We start from the raw sequence: 18,204 nt of genomic DNA, 5'->3' as shown, positions 1-18,204 counted from the left end.
TGAGCAACTGACAAATATATTTGATTAAATGCATATTTATTGATTTATGACTGACGCCAGCCGGTTAACACAGATTAATATTCTGAAAGCTGCGTTGGAGAGACCTAAGCATCTGCAGAAAAAAAGATAAAATATTGAATTTAGACAAGTTATTTGAGCAACCAATTATTAGTAAGATGCCTTTTCCCCTATTCCGGATTGTGCATCACATATTTGGCTGTTCATCAGAATGTGTACAACCAGCCTAATGGACCTTTACTTACACTGACATATGTAAGCCACCTCCAAGTACTTGTAAGTGCCACCACAGGGGTCTCCAAACACTGAGTTGGTGGCACTGATAGTACAGTTGTTTTTCCCATTGCAGCTGTGGATGTAGAGTAAAATAAATGGTGAAAAACGTTTGATTACACCACGGTGCATGTGAGGAATGCATTCAAACCTACACACATGAAAGCTTTTTGTTCAATATTGTGTTGCCCAATTTTGATTTCTTTCGTCTTGCAAGAATTCCAATTCATCTGGATTTATGTGTCTGTGCCAATAGCAAATAGTGTCTTGACATCTGGATGTATTTCACATATTTATCAGAGGGTCTCAAGCTGTACCGTTCAGCAACTTTGGGGCTGGGGGCTGAGCAGAGGACATTTTGAACCTGAGCAGCGGGCCGCTTGTAAATGCAGGTGGTGGTGTCTCGGCGACCGTAGTCGGCACCGTACACTCGTATTTGCAGTCCTTGATCTGTCAAAATGAGGAAGTACATTTGGCACAGTGAAGAAGAGCGAGACATTGGATGCATTGAAAATGCAAGACAGAGAAAAACATGTATTACCGCATTGGAGATTTGCCAAAGAGCCCTCACATGTAGCAAAGTGAACTGTCAAAGAACAAGTCAAACCAATCAGACATCACACCAACGTGCAGCTTTCTGTCACTGTTGGCTTCATGCAGACTGACTTGCTGGGAAGCAGGAGTAGATGGTTTGCAGGTATTTGGAGATTCCACGGCAGGGATCAGAGGTACGAACGGTGTTCGGGTTCAGTTCACACTCCCTCTTGCCATCACACCTGTAGGAAAGACATTAATAATGGAAAAGGATAAACATCTAAACTGGCAGATACCACAGTCAAACATCACCAGTTGATTTCTTACATGGACGTGGTTACCTGAAATGCTCTTTTTAAATGTGCAAATAAGGTCTTATGAGGCAATAATAGAGGATGTTGGACAACAGAGGGTAAGGAAGTCAGTGGCTTTGCAACATAAAAGTGACAGGGACATTGTGGTGTGAGGGTGAATAAGGGGAATACACAGGATGATTTAGAGCACACACACAGGAGTATCACAGATGTGAGTTGTTAGTTTTTAAGCAGGTGCTTTAGGGACTCTGTCATAACCCAGACCAAGAGCCTGAACCGATGCCTTTACATCCAGTAACAACAGTATATTTACTTTCTATCACTATTCATGTGATGTGTACCTCCTCTTGAGCAACGCCGTTGTGCCCGCCAGAGAACAAGTTGTATCGGCAAGTTGTCGCGGAGGTCTTCCCTCACTGCAGGTCTCATTGTCCTTACGTCCGTACAGGGCTGAATGCACTTGGATCACTCCGGTATCTGTAGCACACCAAAAGAGAAATTCAGAAACAAATCACTTCATTCTATTTCTTTATATATTTATATGGGGGGAAAAAATGGTACCACAGCTCAGGCGCTGGACATTGTCGCCGTTGTAACAGGTGGTAACTTTCTTCGTGGAATCCACTAAAATAAAGGATTTGAAAGCATTAGTTGACCTGCCACATCGTGTATGTATCCAAAATACATGCAAAGATCATCATCATGCATCCACTCATATATTTACCTGCTCTGATGATGGAACATGCCAGCACTGGAAAAGTAATGTTGCAGGACTGAGTGAAAATACATCAATAGAAGGCCCTTTTCCATGATTCACTGAGTCTGTAGTACCTTTGACATGTTTATGTGGATAATGAATGCAGTACTTCACTGCTGTAAAGAAGAAATACTACACTAATAATTGTAAAATGTTAAATGATTCTACTTGGATAATGACATAAAAACGTAATGTAAATAATGATACTACACCTGATACAGTAAGTCTGAGCAGACTTCTCTTCTAATATAACTAGTAACTCTAGATAAATGAGCTCAATCCCTTCTTATAAATGAACCCAGATCATTATTGTAAAGTTGACATTCAGATGGGTACTCACACAGCATGGTGCTGACTTTGAAGCTGAACATGACTGCAGGAGATCCAGGCTGATGTGGAGAATGGGAACATACACACCGGTACTTATACTGCCGGATCAAGGGATGTCGTCATCTCAAAACAATAGCTCGATCTTCCTCAAATGTGTAAGAACAATGAAAGACGGCGCTGACTTACTTAATGTGGCTTCAGATGATGAGAAAAATAGATCTCAATGTGATAACCGACATTACAAAAAACAGCTCAAGGAGAGAGGTGGAAAAAGTAAATAAAAAAGAAAGGTGTTTACAAAACACTCGCTGTGTGGTTATGTTGAAAGATGATATCTTCACCCTGTTCTGAGATGTATTTCCTGCCTGACAAGAAGTGGAACCATTCTGGTAAATTGTTTAGATCTCTCACGTGTTTCACGTGTACTTCCTCCAAGGACAGCTCTTTGTGATTTATTCATATCTATCTATAATATTTATTTATTTATTTAGCTCTTCTGTCTGCCAAATGTACAGATTAGTTTTTTACTATGAGTTCCTGGAGCACTTTGTATCCCCTAATGTCATTTTCTTATTATCTTTGGACTTCTTGAAGGCTCCAAAAACATTGCACACTAAAGGTCACTACAGTGGAGCAGTTTTTGTCCACATTTCCATTGCATTTTGTTAATAATTACAAGCCACATGCTGCTGATACAACATATTTTATTTAATTCATGTTTATAGGGATTCTGTCGTGGTTGCAGCATGTTTACAGAGACGTCTCTGGATTGGTAGTCGGATCTGTAAAAGAAAAAACAGATTCACTTCAGATAAATATTTAAGTGAATGGTTGCACAAAATGCTTTGTTTCTGCAGGATGGCAAAAATACCCTACTTTACATTTAAATTAGCACAATTCAGTGATTCCTAAATTAAGAGGCAATTGAACCACACTATTAACTGAATACTTTTGGATGAATAGAGCCAGATTTCTGGGGGTTACAAAAGTTACTTAGGCATTTATGGTAAAGAATCCATCATGATTTCCTTTGCACATGTACAGTAGACCACAGATTAGAGTCAGTAGTGTAAATCCAGCTAACTGGTCTTGGAGATACTTACATTCACATATGTAAGCCACCTCTAGGTACTTGTAAGTTCCGGGACAGGGGTCTCCAAACACTGAGTTGCTCGCTGTTATGATACAGCTGTTTTTCCCATTGCAGCTGTGGAGGCAGAGTGACATGAGAGAATACAGACTTAAACTTGAGATACGTGATAAGTGGATGACGTCACAAACTCACTGTCACTGTCGCTGTCGCTGAACATGTATGAAGTTTAGTATCCATGATTTTTATTTCAGCAGCCTTCAGCCTAAAGAGTAATCAACACACCTTTGAGAAACGCTGCTGCCGGGCTGCGAGCAGTCCGTATTTTGGGTCTCAGAGGCAGGCCGCCCGTAGACGCATGTGGTCTGGTCATGGCGTCCATAAGTGGCACCATAGACGGATATAATCAGCCCTTGATCTGACAAGAGGAGGAGGAAGTGTTGCAAGCAAGGAGGAATGAAAATACAGCTCTGGAAGGTGAAAGTTAAAAAAAGGTCATTATGGTGTGAAGTAAATGATAATACAAAAAAAGCTTCCCTTTTTCTTATTTTAATGCATCGTTCACATAATGAAGAGACGATGTGATCTTACCACAGGTCAGGTGGGTCAAGGAGTGCTCACATGTCACACGGTGAACTGTCAAAAGGACAAATCAGATCAAACATGCGTTATTAACATCCAGCTGACACATTTTGTATCAGAAGACTCCTTTTTTTTTGTTAACATCTGTGGCAATTGCCACACATCCCTTCAATCACAGCCCACTGCTGAGTGACTGAACTCCATGGGAGCATACTGGCTCCTGTTTAAATCCCCCAATGCAGGACCGAAAGCTTCCAACTTATAAAAGAGGAAACAAGTATAGAACAAATCATAGGAATCTCCATTTCTCTTTCATTAAACAATTTATACATAGTCTGACAGTAGTTTAGGCATTTAGCAGCCTTGCTTTGCGTTCATGCACACATGAGACTGACTTGCAGGAAGGCAGGTGAAGGTGGTCTGCAGATATTTAAAGGTGCCCACGCAGGGATTTGGTGTTCCGAAGACATTCACGCTTACTTCACACGCCTTTCTCCCATCACACCTGCAACAAGGGAAAAAAACAGCACTGTACAAGCCAAGAAACCAAAATTGTGGTCATGCAGGTAAATAATTCCTTCCTCATTCTTCCATGATTTAATCACTGTCACCTTGAGGAAGCGGAAGGATACACACAATACTACTGCACATGCCAGCTAGAACCTGTCTGACATGAAATAAGACAAGAGCTGCTTGTGATACAAATGTTTTTGTTCTCTAGTGCAACATTTTTAGAAAATCTGATTAGCTACATTTAGAATACATGAAATAAAAAAAACAGTATATTTCTGTTTAATTCCATGTGATATGTACCTGCTCTGGAGGACCTTGACTGTGCCCTCCTGAGAGCACTTTGTATCGGCGAGCTGACTCTGAGGTATTCCCTCACTGCAGGTCTCAGCGTCTGCACGTCCATACAGCGCCGCCTGCACGCTGATCACTCCAGTGTCTGTTGCACAACAAATTGGGAGAAATGATGACATTTGATGATTCGGTCTGCTTTGGAGGGATCATTTAATAACTAATTGTGCTCAGAATGAAAATGAACTGTTGTGGACAGAGAGTGTCAGGAATACCACAGCTCAGGCGATGGACAGTGTCGACATTACAAGTGACAACCGTCTCCGCAGCAACACCTAAAAACAGATATGAAAGTAGCAGTTTAACACAAACAAATAAAAATGTGTTCAACCATTGTGTGTGTCCTCACACACACACACACACACACACACACACACACACAAATAGACATTTACCTGGAATTAGAAGCAGTAAGGTTGCTGCCAGTGCTGAAATATAAAACAGAACACAAGAGATTTAAGTTACGCTCCGGATTGTTTGGCAACAAAATTACCATTGAAATTTTAGAAGTTGAACACCACATCAACAGAAATATCAGTACACTCACCGAGTGTGGTGCTGAAATGGATCATGGTTCCGCAGAAGTCGGTGGTAACTGGCCAGTGGGACTGACACACGGTATTTATTCACTTTGACACTCGGACAGTCGATGTCTATTGGTCAAAAACAAACCAGTGGCTCTTATTCAACTGGCTGGTTTACAAAATGAGAATAACATTATCTTCCCATGAGGGACAACAGACATCCTGTCTCGGAGCACCGGAGTGATCCTGGCAAAGCACACAGACACATGAGCAGGCAACCTCAGGAAGCTTAGAGGAGCAGCTGTCTGAAAAAACTTTCTATTCCTACTGTTTTTGCCAAATGATAAATTGTACAAGATAACTAAATCAAATACTTGTTTTTACTATTTGTTATATTATTATGTGTTTTGGGATACAAAGCACTTTAAACTAACTAAACAGAGGATGGTTTGTTTGAGCCGTTTGACATATAAGAAGTGGTGTATTCTTGGAATGTTAAGCGGCATAAGTCTTATCTTTGTTGTGAAATATAACTGCACAAGACAAGCCATCCAGACAACTTGGCTATTATAGAAATTTGTTTAAAATAGACACATTTGAAAAGTTCCCTTCAGTGCTTTAAGGCATGCTAGATTTTGGGATTGTACACAAGAGTAGCCGCCCTTGGGCCTCACCCAGTGCTCGTCCGTAAGAAGGATGGTTCCCTGCGTTTTTGTGTGGATCACAGGAACCTGTTCCTAGTTACTAGGAAAGATGCGTACTCGCCTCCGCGTGTTGAACAATCCCTCACATCCATTTCCAATGGCAAATGGTTTTCCACCATGGATCTGGCCTCCGGTTACTGGCAAGTAAAGATGGATCCCAAAGATGTGGAAAAGACTGCTTTCACAACACCAATGGGACTTTGACTTGATGTCTTTTTTGGATTGACAAATGCGCCGACGACCTTCCAGAGACTTATGGAAAGTTGTTTGGGTGATCTAAATATTGAATCACCGCTGATCTATTCGGACGATATGATCATGTACTCAAGACTTTGATTCTCATCTCCAACATCATAAGTTTGAGCTCTCTAGGCTTCAGCAGTTTGGCCTGAAACTACAGCCTCAGAAGTGTTTTTCTATTTAAGAAAACAAGTCCAGTACCTGGGACATGTCATCAGTGCGGAAGGAGTGACTCCAGATCCAGAAAATTTGAACACAATACAAGTGCTAAAAGTTGTTATTTATTTAGATCAGCCAATCTTGATGATCTTGCACGAGTAGATAAAGCAGACTGGCAAGCACCGTTTAAAATAAATACATGTTCTTAAAAATGCATGAGAGTCCAGTGCTTCTTTGAGCTAAAAATTGTTATTCATTTACCACCTGAATTTAGATCAGCCAATCTTAATAATCTTGCACATTGCGAAATTGAGTAGATAAATCGGTGCAGAGGAGGCGTCACCTGCATGACTTGTTTTGGAAAACGGGAGTACAAGTGGGAGAAGAACACATTTGCGGGAGTACTAAAATCACAATATGTTTAACTGGTAAAAAGATCAAGAAAATGTGAGCACATAGAGTTTCAGTCAACAACGTTCTTTTGGCACCTACGAGTCTGCGCAAAACACATGAGTTGGTATGCAATGGTCTGTCCAACAAAAGTGTTTTAGTAGAGCAAAGAGACAGACATGGTTGGTTGCATGAAGTTTTATTCCAAAAGAATATTTTGGGGATGGTAAAGGGGGTAAAAAGCCTGATACAATAATGCACAAATATTTATAATAATTTCATGTCGCAACTCTGATGCCGCTGTGATGTCCATCAGCTTAAAAAAAGAAAACTACACAAGGAAGAAACTTTAGGTGTATAAATAGAACCAAACCTTTCGGTACAAAGTCACCAAACTGTTCTACCAATTTCTTAATTCAGCATTCATAGGTCAACAATTATCAACTATGAGTTTCAACTTTATTTATACTAACATTTGAAAAGGTTTATTTGTGTTGTTTTACAGAGCGTAGAGAAATTGGGGAAAGTTAACTGTGTGTAACTGTTCAGAATTGTCATTGAATTTTACACACATATTGTCCTTTTAATGACCGAATTATTCACCTTGCTTTTTTATACCCTCCCCCTTTTAGGCCATTCCCAGGACTTATGCATTTTAATCAAAACTTTTTTTCCGATTGACCAAGTCATGATAGAGACTGATTTCTTATTAGAGAGTATTGTAACAAGGCTTTGTTCAATGTCTGGTACAAATTCTAGCTAACCTGAGACGGACCATTTCTGCTTGAATGGAGTCCCCTGGTGGCAGTGGAGGGGGAAACAGACTCAGAGAAGATACCTGCATCACAAAAAGCACAAGTCCCAAGCACCATTTCCTGATGTTTGGAGTTCAAAGTCTAACTATGTGCACAATAAACACCTGTAGCACAGTGTGAGCAGCCAGTTGCACCTTATTAAACTGAGCTGTACTAAAGTGGAAGACACATTTCAGAAACATGATCATCAAGATCAGGTGTGCCAGGAGATGCACCTGGACCTCATCATCTCATCGAGGGGCGGGTACAAAAGGAGAAGGAGGAAAGACAGCAGGGAGGAGATGGGTTGGGAGAGGAACCCGGTGAGTCAGATAGCGGAGTTTATTTGACGAATGCCGGAGATACTCCTAGTTATTTGTTTTGTTTCTTTTTGTTGTTTAAAAATTCTACAAAGACGACCTCTGCCTCTTGACAACTCTGCTGACATTTATTCTGAATCCTGTTACACAAGACAATCGTCCATTGTTTTTATGAAAAATTGATTATTATATATAAAAAACAATGCAAAAAGAGAAATCTTGACAACTATACGAAATAAACTTGAAACACGGTAAAAATGGGAAAAAATGAACCTGACATGAAGTCAGAAACGTCTTGTAACGTTTGTAATTTTAAGAGAATGTTTTGAACCATGATTGAAATTTGACAGTAGCCGTGACAATAAATACACCAAGAATATAAAAAATCACCAAACATTCTCTCAGGACATAAATATTTTCTCCCAGAAATTTGCCCTACACCCAAATAGTTCATTTTTAAAAGATACCAACTATTAAAAATAGAGCACCACAATACAACTATGAGAAGTTTATATTAAGACATTATTGGGTTTGTAGAAATACAAACAGGATTCTGCATATTCATACGTTACTGATGAAATCACTCTGCCTTATAGTATTGAAATAGACTGACATTCCCTGAAAGCGAAACTTGGAAGTGCAACTTCCCTGAACTTTGCCGCTAGGCGTGGGTTTGAAAATGGAGAAGTTTGCGGAGGAAGTTGAAGGAACCGGGCATTTGCTTGTAGAGCCCTTTGGCAGAGTTCTGGGAGACTTCATCGTTAACCTGGACAGAAGCACAACCAACAATCACACGGTTCAAAAGCTTTGAATAGAGCCAAGGATTGTCAATGTTAATTCTGCTCCTATAACAAGAGACGCTCACCATCATCAACATTGTGACCAAGTCATCGGTAGCAGCGTTTTGCTCAAGAACCTGGTCTAGAGTCTCGACGTACCACGAGCCGGACTGGGTGTTCCTCCAAGAAACATAACCTGCGTTTGTCACATGAGGCGTAAGTCACATTTATCTGTCTCAGTTCGGACTGCGTATGCATGACTGCAAAATACACACACAGACACACATAGACGCAAACGCACCCGGAAAAGTAGAGTAGGACACCAGAATGTCGCTCGGGGTGGGCAGCGTTGCTCTGGCGTCCACTTCGTCGGATAGGCTCAGAGAGTCGCTGCTGGATGACATCGGAATGGCGTCCGTTTGATTGTCTGCCCCGCCGATGGATGGTTCAACCTCATCCGGAGACACCTCGAATCCTGTGTCTCGCTCACCTCGGACGCAAAAACAAACGCTTCCCAATGAGACCACTGAAATTGATTTGATTGTGTGGATTCTGCCTTTGCTTCGCCTTATTAGTTATTCAACAGTAGATTCAATGTTAGTTACCTCCTCCGCAGGCCTGGATGAAGAAAAGTTTAGGTTTGCCCTGCAATGACGGACAATGCTGGCCATTGAGGTAGTTTGTGATGAGCTGAACTGGGACATGCTGTCCGTCCACGCCGTACACGGCACCCGGGAAGCGGTTGTGACTCACCTAAAAACATAAACATAAATAAAAATTCTGGGTCTGAATCTGAGCAGGTTGAAAAAAGGAAAGTGCTGATTACATGACATGGCTTACCTCAGTCCCGTGGGACAGCATGATGACCACACAGCAGTCACACTGTGAATGGTCTTTCTTAGATAAGGCCGACAGTGCATGTTTGATTTGCTGAAATGCAGAGAAAGCGTTTTACTTTTACAGCCGTGACCTCAAAACATTTCCATGTGGCTTCAAACAGGGGAAGCAGAAGAAACCGTCTCTTACTCTTTGTTTCAGGTTCGTCCTCACTTCCACAATGAAGTTGAGGGCCTTGAATCTTTTCTCCAGCTTGTCGCAGTCTATGTTGGACCCTTTGCGATTGCTCAGCTCGCTGTCAGGTTCAAACTCTACGTTGTTTATGATGAGACAATGTCCACAAGGGCTGGCATCCATTTTATAGCTCTGACACACACGTGAGAGGGGAAAAAAACGAAAGATCAAGAACAAGTTTTGTCCCTCTGCTGGTCTAAACAGGTCGTGATAAATGAATGGAGCTTACCTGAATACTATCCCGTCGAGTTCTGCCTGGTGGCCTTGTTAATGTGTTCTCCCTTTCAGGGGCTGTGACATGAGCATCACAATGCGTTAAGTATAAAATAAATACAAAATAAACTTACTACACTCTTACCAGCCTGTTAGTTGATCACAATACTTACATGGACTGGGACTGGGTTTCTGTATTGGATAGATGGGGACGTTGTCTTTTCCCTGCTGTTCAACATCAGTACAAAGGGCTGTAAAAGAAACAAAGAGCAAATTATGAGCCAAGCTTTTACTATAACGAGACCACGGAGTTAAAGATCAATGTATTAGTATCCGCATGCGGACTATTTTTTAAAACTTCTGTCATAAATACTGGTATTAAATACACCATATTATCATTGCACACTTACAAAGAGGAAGGGGCCGGACAACCGGGAGGTCGACCACCTGATTGGGCGCTGCGGGCCAGATCTGAACCGCTGGAGCCGCACGCTGAAGAAGTTCTGCCAAACCGTGCTGGTCCGTCTCCTCGAGGCACAGCAGGAGCATCGCAAAGGCCCGACTGCCACGCGTCTCCAAGTCCTGCACCAGCTTTCTGGCCTGGTCACGCCTGGTCCCCGCGCTCTGAAGGCACACAGCGAGAGCTTTGAATTCTGAATAAATACATCACTAGGATAGATACAGGGGAAACCCAAATACTGTACAACACACTAAATAACATTAAAAGCAAGTGTACAACAATTAATGCTATTTCTATGAAAATGAATTATCATCATTAAGTACATATTCATAATATATATATATATATATATATATATATATATATATATATATATATATATATATATATATATATATATATATATTCAAAAAAAAAAGTTCCTTGATCCTGTCCTAGTTGTTTCTGGTATTTTGTTCTACATTTAACAAAGTACATTAGATGCACATTAACCTCGATGTTTATGACCTGATCTACACAGCCGGCTCACCTTAATCTCATCGATCATGTCTTGGGTAAAAATTCCCTTTTCAAGCAGTCCGTCATAGAGGCTCGATGGGTCCAAGTCTCTCACAAGATTGATCCTGTTGCGCTGAAGAATCCTCTTGTGGATTTCTTCCATTTTCAATTGAATAACAACGATCTCAGTGAGGGAGAAAGGCGAGTCACAATGAGAGCCGTTGGCGTGTCTCTAAACAGACAGTCGGAGAGAAACGATACCTTGTTCCAGTGCAAATGCGAGAAGTTGTTTTCTCATTTACCGTATTTGTGAGCTGTTACGTTTCCATTTCCTTGTTTACATCAGCGCTGACTGTGATTGGTCCGCTGAAAGTACAGCGGAGGGGGAAAAAAACAGGTTGCGCTTGATTTTATGTACCGCGCGCCGCTGTAACACGACCAGCGTACCACAATACGTGTACACCAAAAACGGAGCGCGATGCGCAATAAACCAAGCACGCACTCAAACGGGTCTTTTAACGAGCCGCTAAATACTCCATCTCCCAAAATGACTTTCGACACTGGGAGCCTCTGCCTCTGGTCCTGCCTTCACAGCAGCAGGTAGCGGGGATGCTGGTGAACACACCCTGCTCATTGTACACCAACGGCAACCCACAAGCGGGCAAACACCAAAAGCGGCACCAGATATGAGGCGCAGTCGCGGCTGATCGCATCTGCTCGAGGAGAAGGTGAGAGAGAGCCGCTTCTGCGTCAACGCAACTACGGGGTTTTTACCCAGATGTGAGAACGTTTCTACCCGCGAGGAACAACGTTTTAAACAGCAGATCGACGTGTCCGCGGGATTAGCGTCGTATTGCTTCTGTAGTCAGCACGCTAGTGTGACATTTTTATTAAAGCCACCCGGTTGTCTCCATCACTGCCGTCGGGATGGAGGAAACCGGCTGGTGTCAGCTAAATATCAGACACCGTGTCGAGATGGAGGAAAGGTCTGATCGTGCTCTGAAATGATAGTGGCGACGGGGATACTTTGTGACGTGTTTAAGGTTTCCGTGATGGCAGCGTCGAGGATGTCTGTGGCCGTGGTGCTGGTCCTCTCGGTGCTGCTCGCGGGAGCGTCCCACGCCGGGCCTGAGATGGACCCCTACAAAGTATTGGGAGTAACCAGGAGTGCCAGCCAGGCGGAGATCAAGAAGGTCTATAAGCGCCTGGCAAAGGAATGGTAAACATGTCCACGTGACACCGACCCTGTGTGTGTGTGGATGAACATCCCTCCATCCTCAACTAATGATTGTCTTCTTCTCAAGGCATCCTGACAAAAACAAAAATCCAGGTGCTGAGGACATGTTTATCAAGATTACCAAATCGTATGAGGTTGGTATTTATTCCCCTTTGATAAATCGTACCTAAGCTATCGTAGCCTATCGTAAGCTGTGATGACATGTGCAGGAGAGGACGACGTCTGCCACATGGACATCTGCTCTATCCCAAATCCAGATCCTGTCCAGCGAAGACAAACGCGCCAACTATGACCGCTACGGGCAGACGGATGACACCCAGCCGTACGGCGGCGCCCGCTACGGCCACCGCCACGACAGCTTTTACTTTGACGAGTCCTTCAACAGCTTCCCCTTCAACAGCAAGCACCACAGGGACTTTGCTGACAACAAGTACACGCTGCACTTCAACCAGTATGTAAACGACGTGGTGCCCGACAGCTACAAGAGGCCGTACCTGATAAAGATCACCTCCGATTGGTGCTTCAGCTGCATCCACATCGAGCCTGTGTGGAAAGAGGTGGTGCAGGAGATGGAGACTCTAGGTTCGGAATGAACCGGAATTGAAATCACGCGGCAGGGGGCGGGGGGGTCATTCTGCGGCCCCGTCAGCTCTGAAAGTTACACACAGCGGGCCGAGGGGGCTGATGCGTGGATGTCTTTGCAGGTGTCGGGATTGGCGTGGTGGACGTGGGCCATGAGAGGCGCTTGGCCAATCACCTCGGGGCTCATCGCACGCCGTCCATACTAGGAGTCATAAACGGCAAGGTGACGTTTTTCCATTACGCTGTAGCAAAGGAGCACCTGAGGCAGTTTGTGGAGGACCTTCTTCCGCAGAGACTTGTTGAATGGGTAAGTGGATGCAGCCCGGGGAGGATGACTAAAACATTTGGATTGGCAATCGATGTTGGGTACATGTACAATTCCCAAACACTGTGCATGTTTTTATATTTTAGGTCACCGACAAGAATGACCTGCAGTTCCTGAGCAGCTGGCACGAGCTCAACAAACCACACGTGCTTCTGTTCGACCAAGTGCCTGAAGTTCCTCTGCTTTACAAAGTAGGCGCTTTTTATTTCAACGTATTTTTTATGTGAAATGTACCTGAGGTGCTACTGACCGTCTTCGCATAACCAACCCAAATGTGTGATGTCTGCATCTCCATAGCTGACAGCTTTTGTCTACAAGGACTACTTGCAGTTTGGCTACGTGGACCAGGGCCTTTCAGAGACGGCAAATCTGCAGAAAGAGTTCAACATCAACACCTACGCTCCGACCATGCTGGTCTTCAAAGAGAACATTGACAAGCCCGCTGACATCATCCAGGTACACCACCGCGCTCCGCTCCCTGTGCACGCGCTGATCTACGCGCAGCAGTGTTCACCGCGACGTTGCCTCACACCTTTTTTCTATGCGATTACGTTGGTCCTCTCCAGGCTAAAGGAATGAAAAAGCAAATTATTGACGAGTTCATGTCAAACAACAGATTCCTTCTCGTGCCGCGGCTGGTCAATCAGAAGCTCTTCGATGAGCTCTGTCCCGTCAAACAGTTCCACAGACGCAGGAAGTAAGAGAACACTTTGCTCTTGCTTTTTAACAGCTGATCACACCTGACACGTCAGATGCTACTGAACACCAACATCATTCATGTAGTTTGAAGATATGTAGTTTGGATTTGCCAAGTAACCGTCATGTCCCTCCCCCTCGTCCCCCCCCCCCCCCCAGATACTGTGTCCTGCTGATCACAGGTGACGAAGAGACCTTTACTCTTGGGAACCACGCGTTTCTCTCATTTGCCTCTACCATTACCAAGGAAGTTGTGAGATTTGCTTATGTGTACCAACGGCTGCAGCGACCGCTTTGCGACGTGTTCACGCAGAGCAAGGACAGCGCAGAGTCATCAGCACAGGTACACTCGCACGGGTCCAACACCACAGCAGCCACTTCTGCTGGGAACCGAAGATTGATATGTATTTTTATTATGTGTTTTTCCTGTTTCCGCTTTACCCCTCACCAACATCTCATCTCGCCTACTTCCTGGGCCTTAAAATAGCTCACGCTACAAATAGTCAAGATTCATAATAACAAACCGAGAGACCCTTTTTTTTTTTTTTTTCTCCACTCAGGTGGTGATCCTGGAGAGGCGTAACGCGGCGGGGAAGGCCCTGTTCAAGCCGGTGACCGGCTGGAACGGCAGCGAGGAAGACAAGCGGCGTCTGCTGGAGGAGCTGGAGCGACTGCAGAAGGACCCGTCCATCCTCGTCCACGACGCCGTGCTGCCCGAGCTCAACAACGAGTTTGCCTCTGTACGTCCTCTTCGGCCAAAAATAGTAACAGTTTTGCGCAGTGCTGATCTGTGTTAAATATCTCTTAACGCAACAATCTCACTCAATAGATGTTTGCGATCCGATGGATCTACGCATCGTACGATTACCTCTCCGAGGTCATTGATGATATTCTGCACAACAACTGGTCGGTAGAAAACTCATTTTAGATTAATATTACATATTATTACATATTTGAAAATTTCACACTAAGTCGTGTGCGATGATTTGCAGGCGTGAGATGATGCCTCTTCTGTCCCTCATCTTCTCGGCTCTGTTCATCCTGTTTGGAACCGTGGTCATCCAGGCCTTCAGGTCGGTGGCTTTGCTCATACATCTAAACCACTGTAACTATAGCAACTTCAGCCTCCCCTAAGAAAGTGACCATGCCAATCTTTGACACTCTTTTACGCCTTCAGGAAAAGCGTTTTGTTATTGTGTTTTCAGTGACTCAAGTGAAGACGTGCAGACTAAACCGAAGGCAAAAGATGGATCAAAAGCAGAGAATGGGTCGCCCGAGACTGGTAGTGCTTCAAGGCAAGAATACAAGTGTAGTTTCATATGAATTTTGGGCTTCATCAACTGCAGGATTCATCATCATGTATTTAAGCTCTTCTTCTGTTTTTTTGTGGTTGATTTCAGTCGGCCTCCTAAAAAGAGTTTTGTGGAGGTGACAGAGCTGACGGATATCACTTACATGAGCAACCTGGTGAAACTGAGGCCGGGACACATGAACATAGTGCTGGTGCTCACCGACGCCTCCAAGAACATCCTCCTAAGCAAGTTTGCCAAAGAGGTCTACTCCTTCACGGGGTCAGCTAACCATTCACCTTTCCTCATGTGGAACAAATAAAGCCCAACGCATTTAGTTTAAAAAGAATCTGTCTGCTTATTTACCACATCACATTCATCCTCTCTCCTAGGAGCCTGACACTGCATTTCTCCTTCCTGAACATGGACAAGCACGGCGAGTGGATGTTCACGCTGCTGGAATACGCCCAGGACGCCACGCAGATCGACGCGGACGAGGACGACGGCGGGAACCGCAAGGCGGACTACACGGGCTACGTGCTGGCGCTCAACGGCCACAAAAAGTACCTCTGCCTCTTCAAGCCCGTCTACACCGGGGAAGATCCTGACGGCAAGTCGTCCGAGGACGAAGGGGCCGGTTCGGGGGGGAGATCGTCCAGGTGCGGCTCCCGCGACGACCACCCGCCGCGCAGGTCCAAGCGGTCCCGCAGCTTATCCACCCTGCAGATCCACCACAAGCTGGACCGCCTGGGGTTGTGGATGGAGCGGCTCATGGAAGGCACTCTGCATCGCTACTACATCCCCACCTGGCCCGGGCTGGACAAAATCACCCCCGGCAAATAGATGGAGGCGAGTTCCGCCGAGGTCACGGCTAGAGCTGCCTTTTTTGCACTGGAGATATTTAATAGTTACAGATGTCTTTAAGGCTGGGACTGTAGGACTGATTAGTGCATCTGCTGGGGCAGAAAGGTCCTTCAGCCGAGCCCTCACACTCATCGTTGCATGCTGTTTCCAGCTGTTGGTCCTCCATTTAGGCAAGGATGGCTTCTGCTGCAGCCACGTGAACTCTCCTGCCTACGTAGACACACCCCCAAAGGAGGCGGGACAATACCTTTCGTCTTCACATATGAATACTGTGAGTAGAGATGCATGTCTTGCAACACCAAATGTCTCGCCTTTTTGCGCATCTCAGCCAAATTTATTTTCCGCTGCAGAAGACGGTTAAACGTTTATTTAACAACCTCAATTAGCCGGTAGCTTTATGTAGCAGACATTTATAATACAACTGTCCATTTTATTTTCTCAATATTTCCTTAAGTCGACTGATGCTTTATCATCACGTTATCTTGAATCACGTAGGAGGAGAGAGAAGTCACACTATAACTTACTTCCTTTTAGCAACAAAGAGTGTAACATGTAATTCGTTACAATGTACAATGTGATGTAAATATTGAATGCAATCGTGTCATCTACAGGACCTGTATTTTAAAGAGTATGTAACTTAAAAGATGAGGTTAATATTTTACGTGGATTTATTAAAATGATAGCTTTGTTTTCGTTCATTTTCTTCAACAAGTAAGTGTTGAAGAAAAAGATGCCTGCTTATTTCCGATGCTTCAGTTGGTCTTCATTGGTGCATTTTTTCTCTTGTTGGTTGTAATAAAATGCTTTATGTTTGCAGAATGATGATTTCTTACCAACTGACGGCATTTAAGTAGAAATAACAAGTGCAAAGTACCGAAAGTGTCATTGGGTGGAAACACAGCTCTGCCTTACAGCTCTGATTCACGAGTACAGCGGTCCGCTGCTTCAATTATTCACTCTGATTCCACCCTCTCCCGGTGTCTCATAAGGAGTTCTCTCTAATGCGGAATCACCAAGAAGTAAAAGGCTCCCTCCCAGCTAATGAGATTGATCCCGCTCATGTAGTGAGCGAGAATGTGTGTGTGTGTGTATGTATGTATGTATGTATGTATGTATGTATGTATGTATGTATGTAAGTGTGTGTGTATATATATATATATATATATATATAATTACACATATAAATTACAATACAATTGTGAATACATTTTCTTGACCATATCTTTGCCCCATTTAAAAACAACTAATATTATTAATATATTAGAAAAATCGGTGGTTTATGTTTCCCTTAGAATTTTCTGGAAAACATCTATTATGGAAGAGGCTGTTTTGGGCTCAACTACCAAAGTAGTCAGAGCAAGGACCTGTTGTTTTTCTAACAAATACAATAAATATCAGCCATTTTTAAACGGTGCTCAGGCAAATGTAAATTCTTCAAAATGTATAACTATATATATATATATATATATATATATATATATATATATATTAGTATAATACCATGTCTCCTATATTAATTATACTATATTATGTCATATCAGTGTTTCCCCAATGGAAATATGAAATAATATGCTAGTTCTATATTATGTTAAATTATATTACAAATATAAAGTATAAAGCCATGTCTGCTATATTAGTTCTACTATATTACGTCATATCAGTGTTTCCCCTCGGTTCCCAACTATTTGCGGGCGGACGTACCGGAGGGTGCGTGAGCGTTGGTAAGGGTAGGGAAAACACTGTATAATGATATTATGTTCTATGATGTTAGGAATACAAAGTATAATGCCAAGTTTGATATATTAGTTAAATTATGTTATATGATATTAGAACTATGAAGTATGATTCTATGTTTGTTTTATTAGTCCTATATTATGTTATATGATATTATAAATATGACGTGTGTGTATCAACTGGCAGCTAACTAGCTAACTTCAAACGTGAATTAACAACCTTTTAATATGTCAAAGAACCATTTAATATCCCAAATAACGAAAAACACGTAGAACCATCTAATAGATAAAATGGTTCTTTAGAAGGTGTTGGTTCTTCGTAGAACCAGACTGTCTTGGGGCTTGTGCTTTTTAAAAACACTTTAGAAATATAGCTATTAGGCTGCAAGAACCATTTCAATCCAGAGAGACTTGTTCAAATTTCAACAATGCTTTATTGTAACAGGCATAAATATATAAATTGCCAAGTTGTTTGGCGCTTGGACCCACAGGGGAACCCACAGATGACGGGGTGGCCCATGTTATCACATTTTTCTTTGGTGATGGTATCCTCCAGATGTTGATAGG

At 43.1% G+C, this 18,204-nt stretch overlaps 3 protein-coding genes across 3 annotated transcripts; 1 reads left to right on the top strand and 2 right to left on the bottom strand.

Annotated features, from left to right (window-relative positions):
• Positions 1-19: 19 nt before the first annotated feature.
• Positions 20-5,541, bottom strand: LOC120828965 (rhamnose-binding lectin-like). The gene is made up of 18 exons (XM_078086249.1): positions 5,307-5,541; positions 5,155-5,187; positions 4,975-5,034; positions 4,712-4,847; positions 4,294-4,403; positions 3,908-3,952; positions 3,602-3,734; positions 3,330-3,433; positions 2,980-3,008; positions 2,237-2,342; positions 1,864-1,890; positions 1,701-1,763; positions 1,481-1,616; positions 958-1,067; positions 833-877; positions 609-741; positions 264-367; positions 20-112 (listed from the first exon to the last, which is right to left on the bottom strand). The coding sequence occupies exons 1-18, from the start codon at positions 5,329-5,331 to the stop codon at positions 105-107; spliced, it is 1,407 nt and encodes a 468-aa protein (XP_077942375.1). The 5' UTR covers positions 5,332-5,541; the 3' UTR covers positions 20-104.
• Positions 5,542-7,890: 2,349 nt separating this feature from the next.
• casp9 (caspase 9, apoptosis-related cysteine peptidase) lies at positions 7,891-11,256 on the bottom strand. Its single transcript, XM_040193353.2, has 10 exons — positions 10,943-11,256; positions 10,364-10,577; positions 10,127-10,204; positions 9,970-10,031; positions 9,696-9,872; positions 9,510-9,599; positions 9,275-9,422; positions 8,971-9,159; positions 8,756-8,865; positions 7,891-8,656 (listed from the first exon to the last, which is right to left on the bottom strand). The coding sequence occupies exons 1-10, from the start codon at positions 11,072-11,074 to the stop codon at positions 8,552-8,554; spliced, it is 1,305 nt and encodes a 434-aa protein (XP_040049287.2). The 5' UTR covers positions 11,075-11,256; the 3' UTR covers positions 7,891-8,551.
• A 10-nt stretch (positions 11,257-11,266) lies between these two features.
• LOC120829312 (dnaJ homolog subfamily C member 16) lies at positions 11,267-16,705 on the top strand. The gene is made up of 15 exons (XM_040193325.2): positions 11,267-11,639; positions 11,955-12,130; positions 12,216-12,282; positions 12,406-12,730; positions 12,853-13,037; positions 13,142-13,246; positions 13,353-13,511; positions 13,622-13,752; positions 13,911-14,094; positions 14,312-14,491; positions 14,581-14,657; positions 14,744-14,824; positions 14,957-15,046; positions 15,152-15,322; positions 15,433-16,705. Exons 2-15 carry the CDS (start codon positions 11,964-11,966, stop codon positions 15,881-15,883), a joined length of 2,373 nt encoding a protein of 790 aa, XP_040049259.1. The 5' UTR covers positions 11,267-11,639; positions 11,955-11,963; the 3' UTR covers positions 15,884-16,705.
• Positions 16,706-18,204: the final 1,499 nt, after the last annotated feature.

This window comes from Gasterosteus aculeatus, chromosome 2 (assembly GCF_964276395.1).
Source record: "Gasterosteus aculeatus chromosome 2, fGasAcu3.hap1.1, whole genome shotgun sequence".
Taxonomy (NCBI): Eukaryota; Metazoa; Chordata; class Actinopteri; order Perciformes; family Gasterosteidae; genus Gasterosteus; species Gasterosteus aculeatus.
This window is presented reverse-complemented; position numbering and strand designations above follow the sequence as displayed.

Bases quoted from the DNA above. Each gene is read 5' to 3' on its own strand.
- casp9 (XM_040193353.2), bottom strand. From the start codon at position 11,074: ATGGAAGAAATCCACAAGAGGATTCTTCAGCGCAACAGGATCAATCTT. The intron at 10,578-10,942 runs GTGAGCCGGCTG...GTGTGCCTTCAG, and splicing joins ACATGATCGATGAGATTAAG to AGCGCGGGGACCAGGCGTGA. The intron at 8,866-8,970 runs GTGCGTTTGCGT...TGACAAACGCAG, and splicing joins GTCCTACTCTACTTTTCCGG to GTTATGTTTCTTGGAGGAAC.
- LOC120828965 (XM_078086249.1), bottom strand. From the start codon at position 5,331: ATGATCCATTTCAGCACCACACTCG. The intron at 1,068-1,480 runs GTACACATCACA...TCTTTCCTACAG, and splicing joins ACGGCGTTGCTCAAGAGGAG to GTGTGATGGCAAGAGGGAGT. The intron at 368-608 runs GTACAGCTTGAG...CTACATCCACAG, and splicing joins AGCCCCAAAGTTGCTGAACG to CTGCAATGGGAAAAACAACT.
- LOC120829312 (XM_040193325.2), top strand. From the start codon at position 11,964: ATGGCAGCGTCGAGGATGTCTGTGGCCGTGGTGCTGGTCCTCTCGGTG. The intron at 12,131-12,215 runs GTAAACATGTCC...CTTCTTCTCAAG, and splicing joins AAGCGCCTGGCAAAGGAATG to GCATCCTGACAAAAACAAAA. The intron at 15,323-15,432 runs GTCAGCTAACCA...CCTCTCTCCTAG, and splicing joins GAGGTCTACTCCTTCACGGG to GAGCCTGACACTGCATTTCT.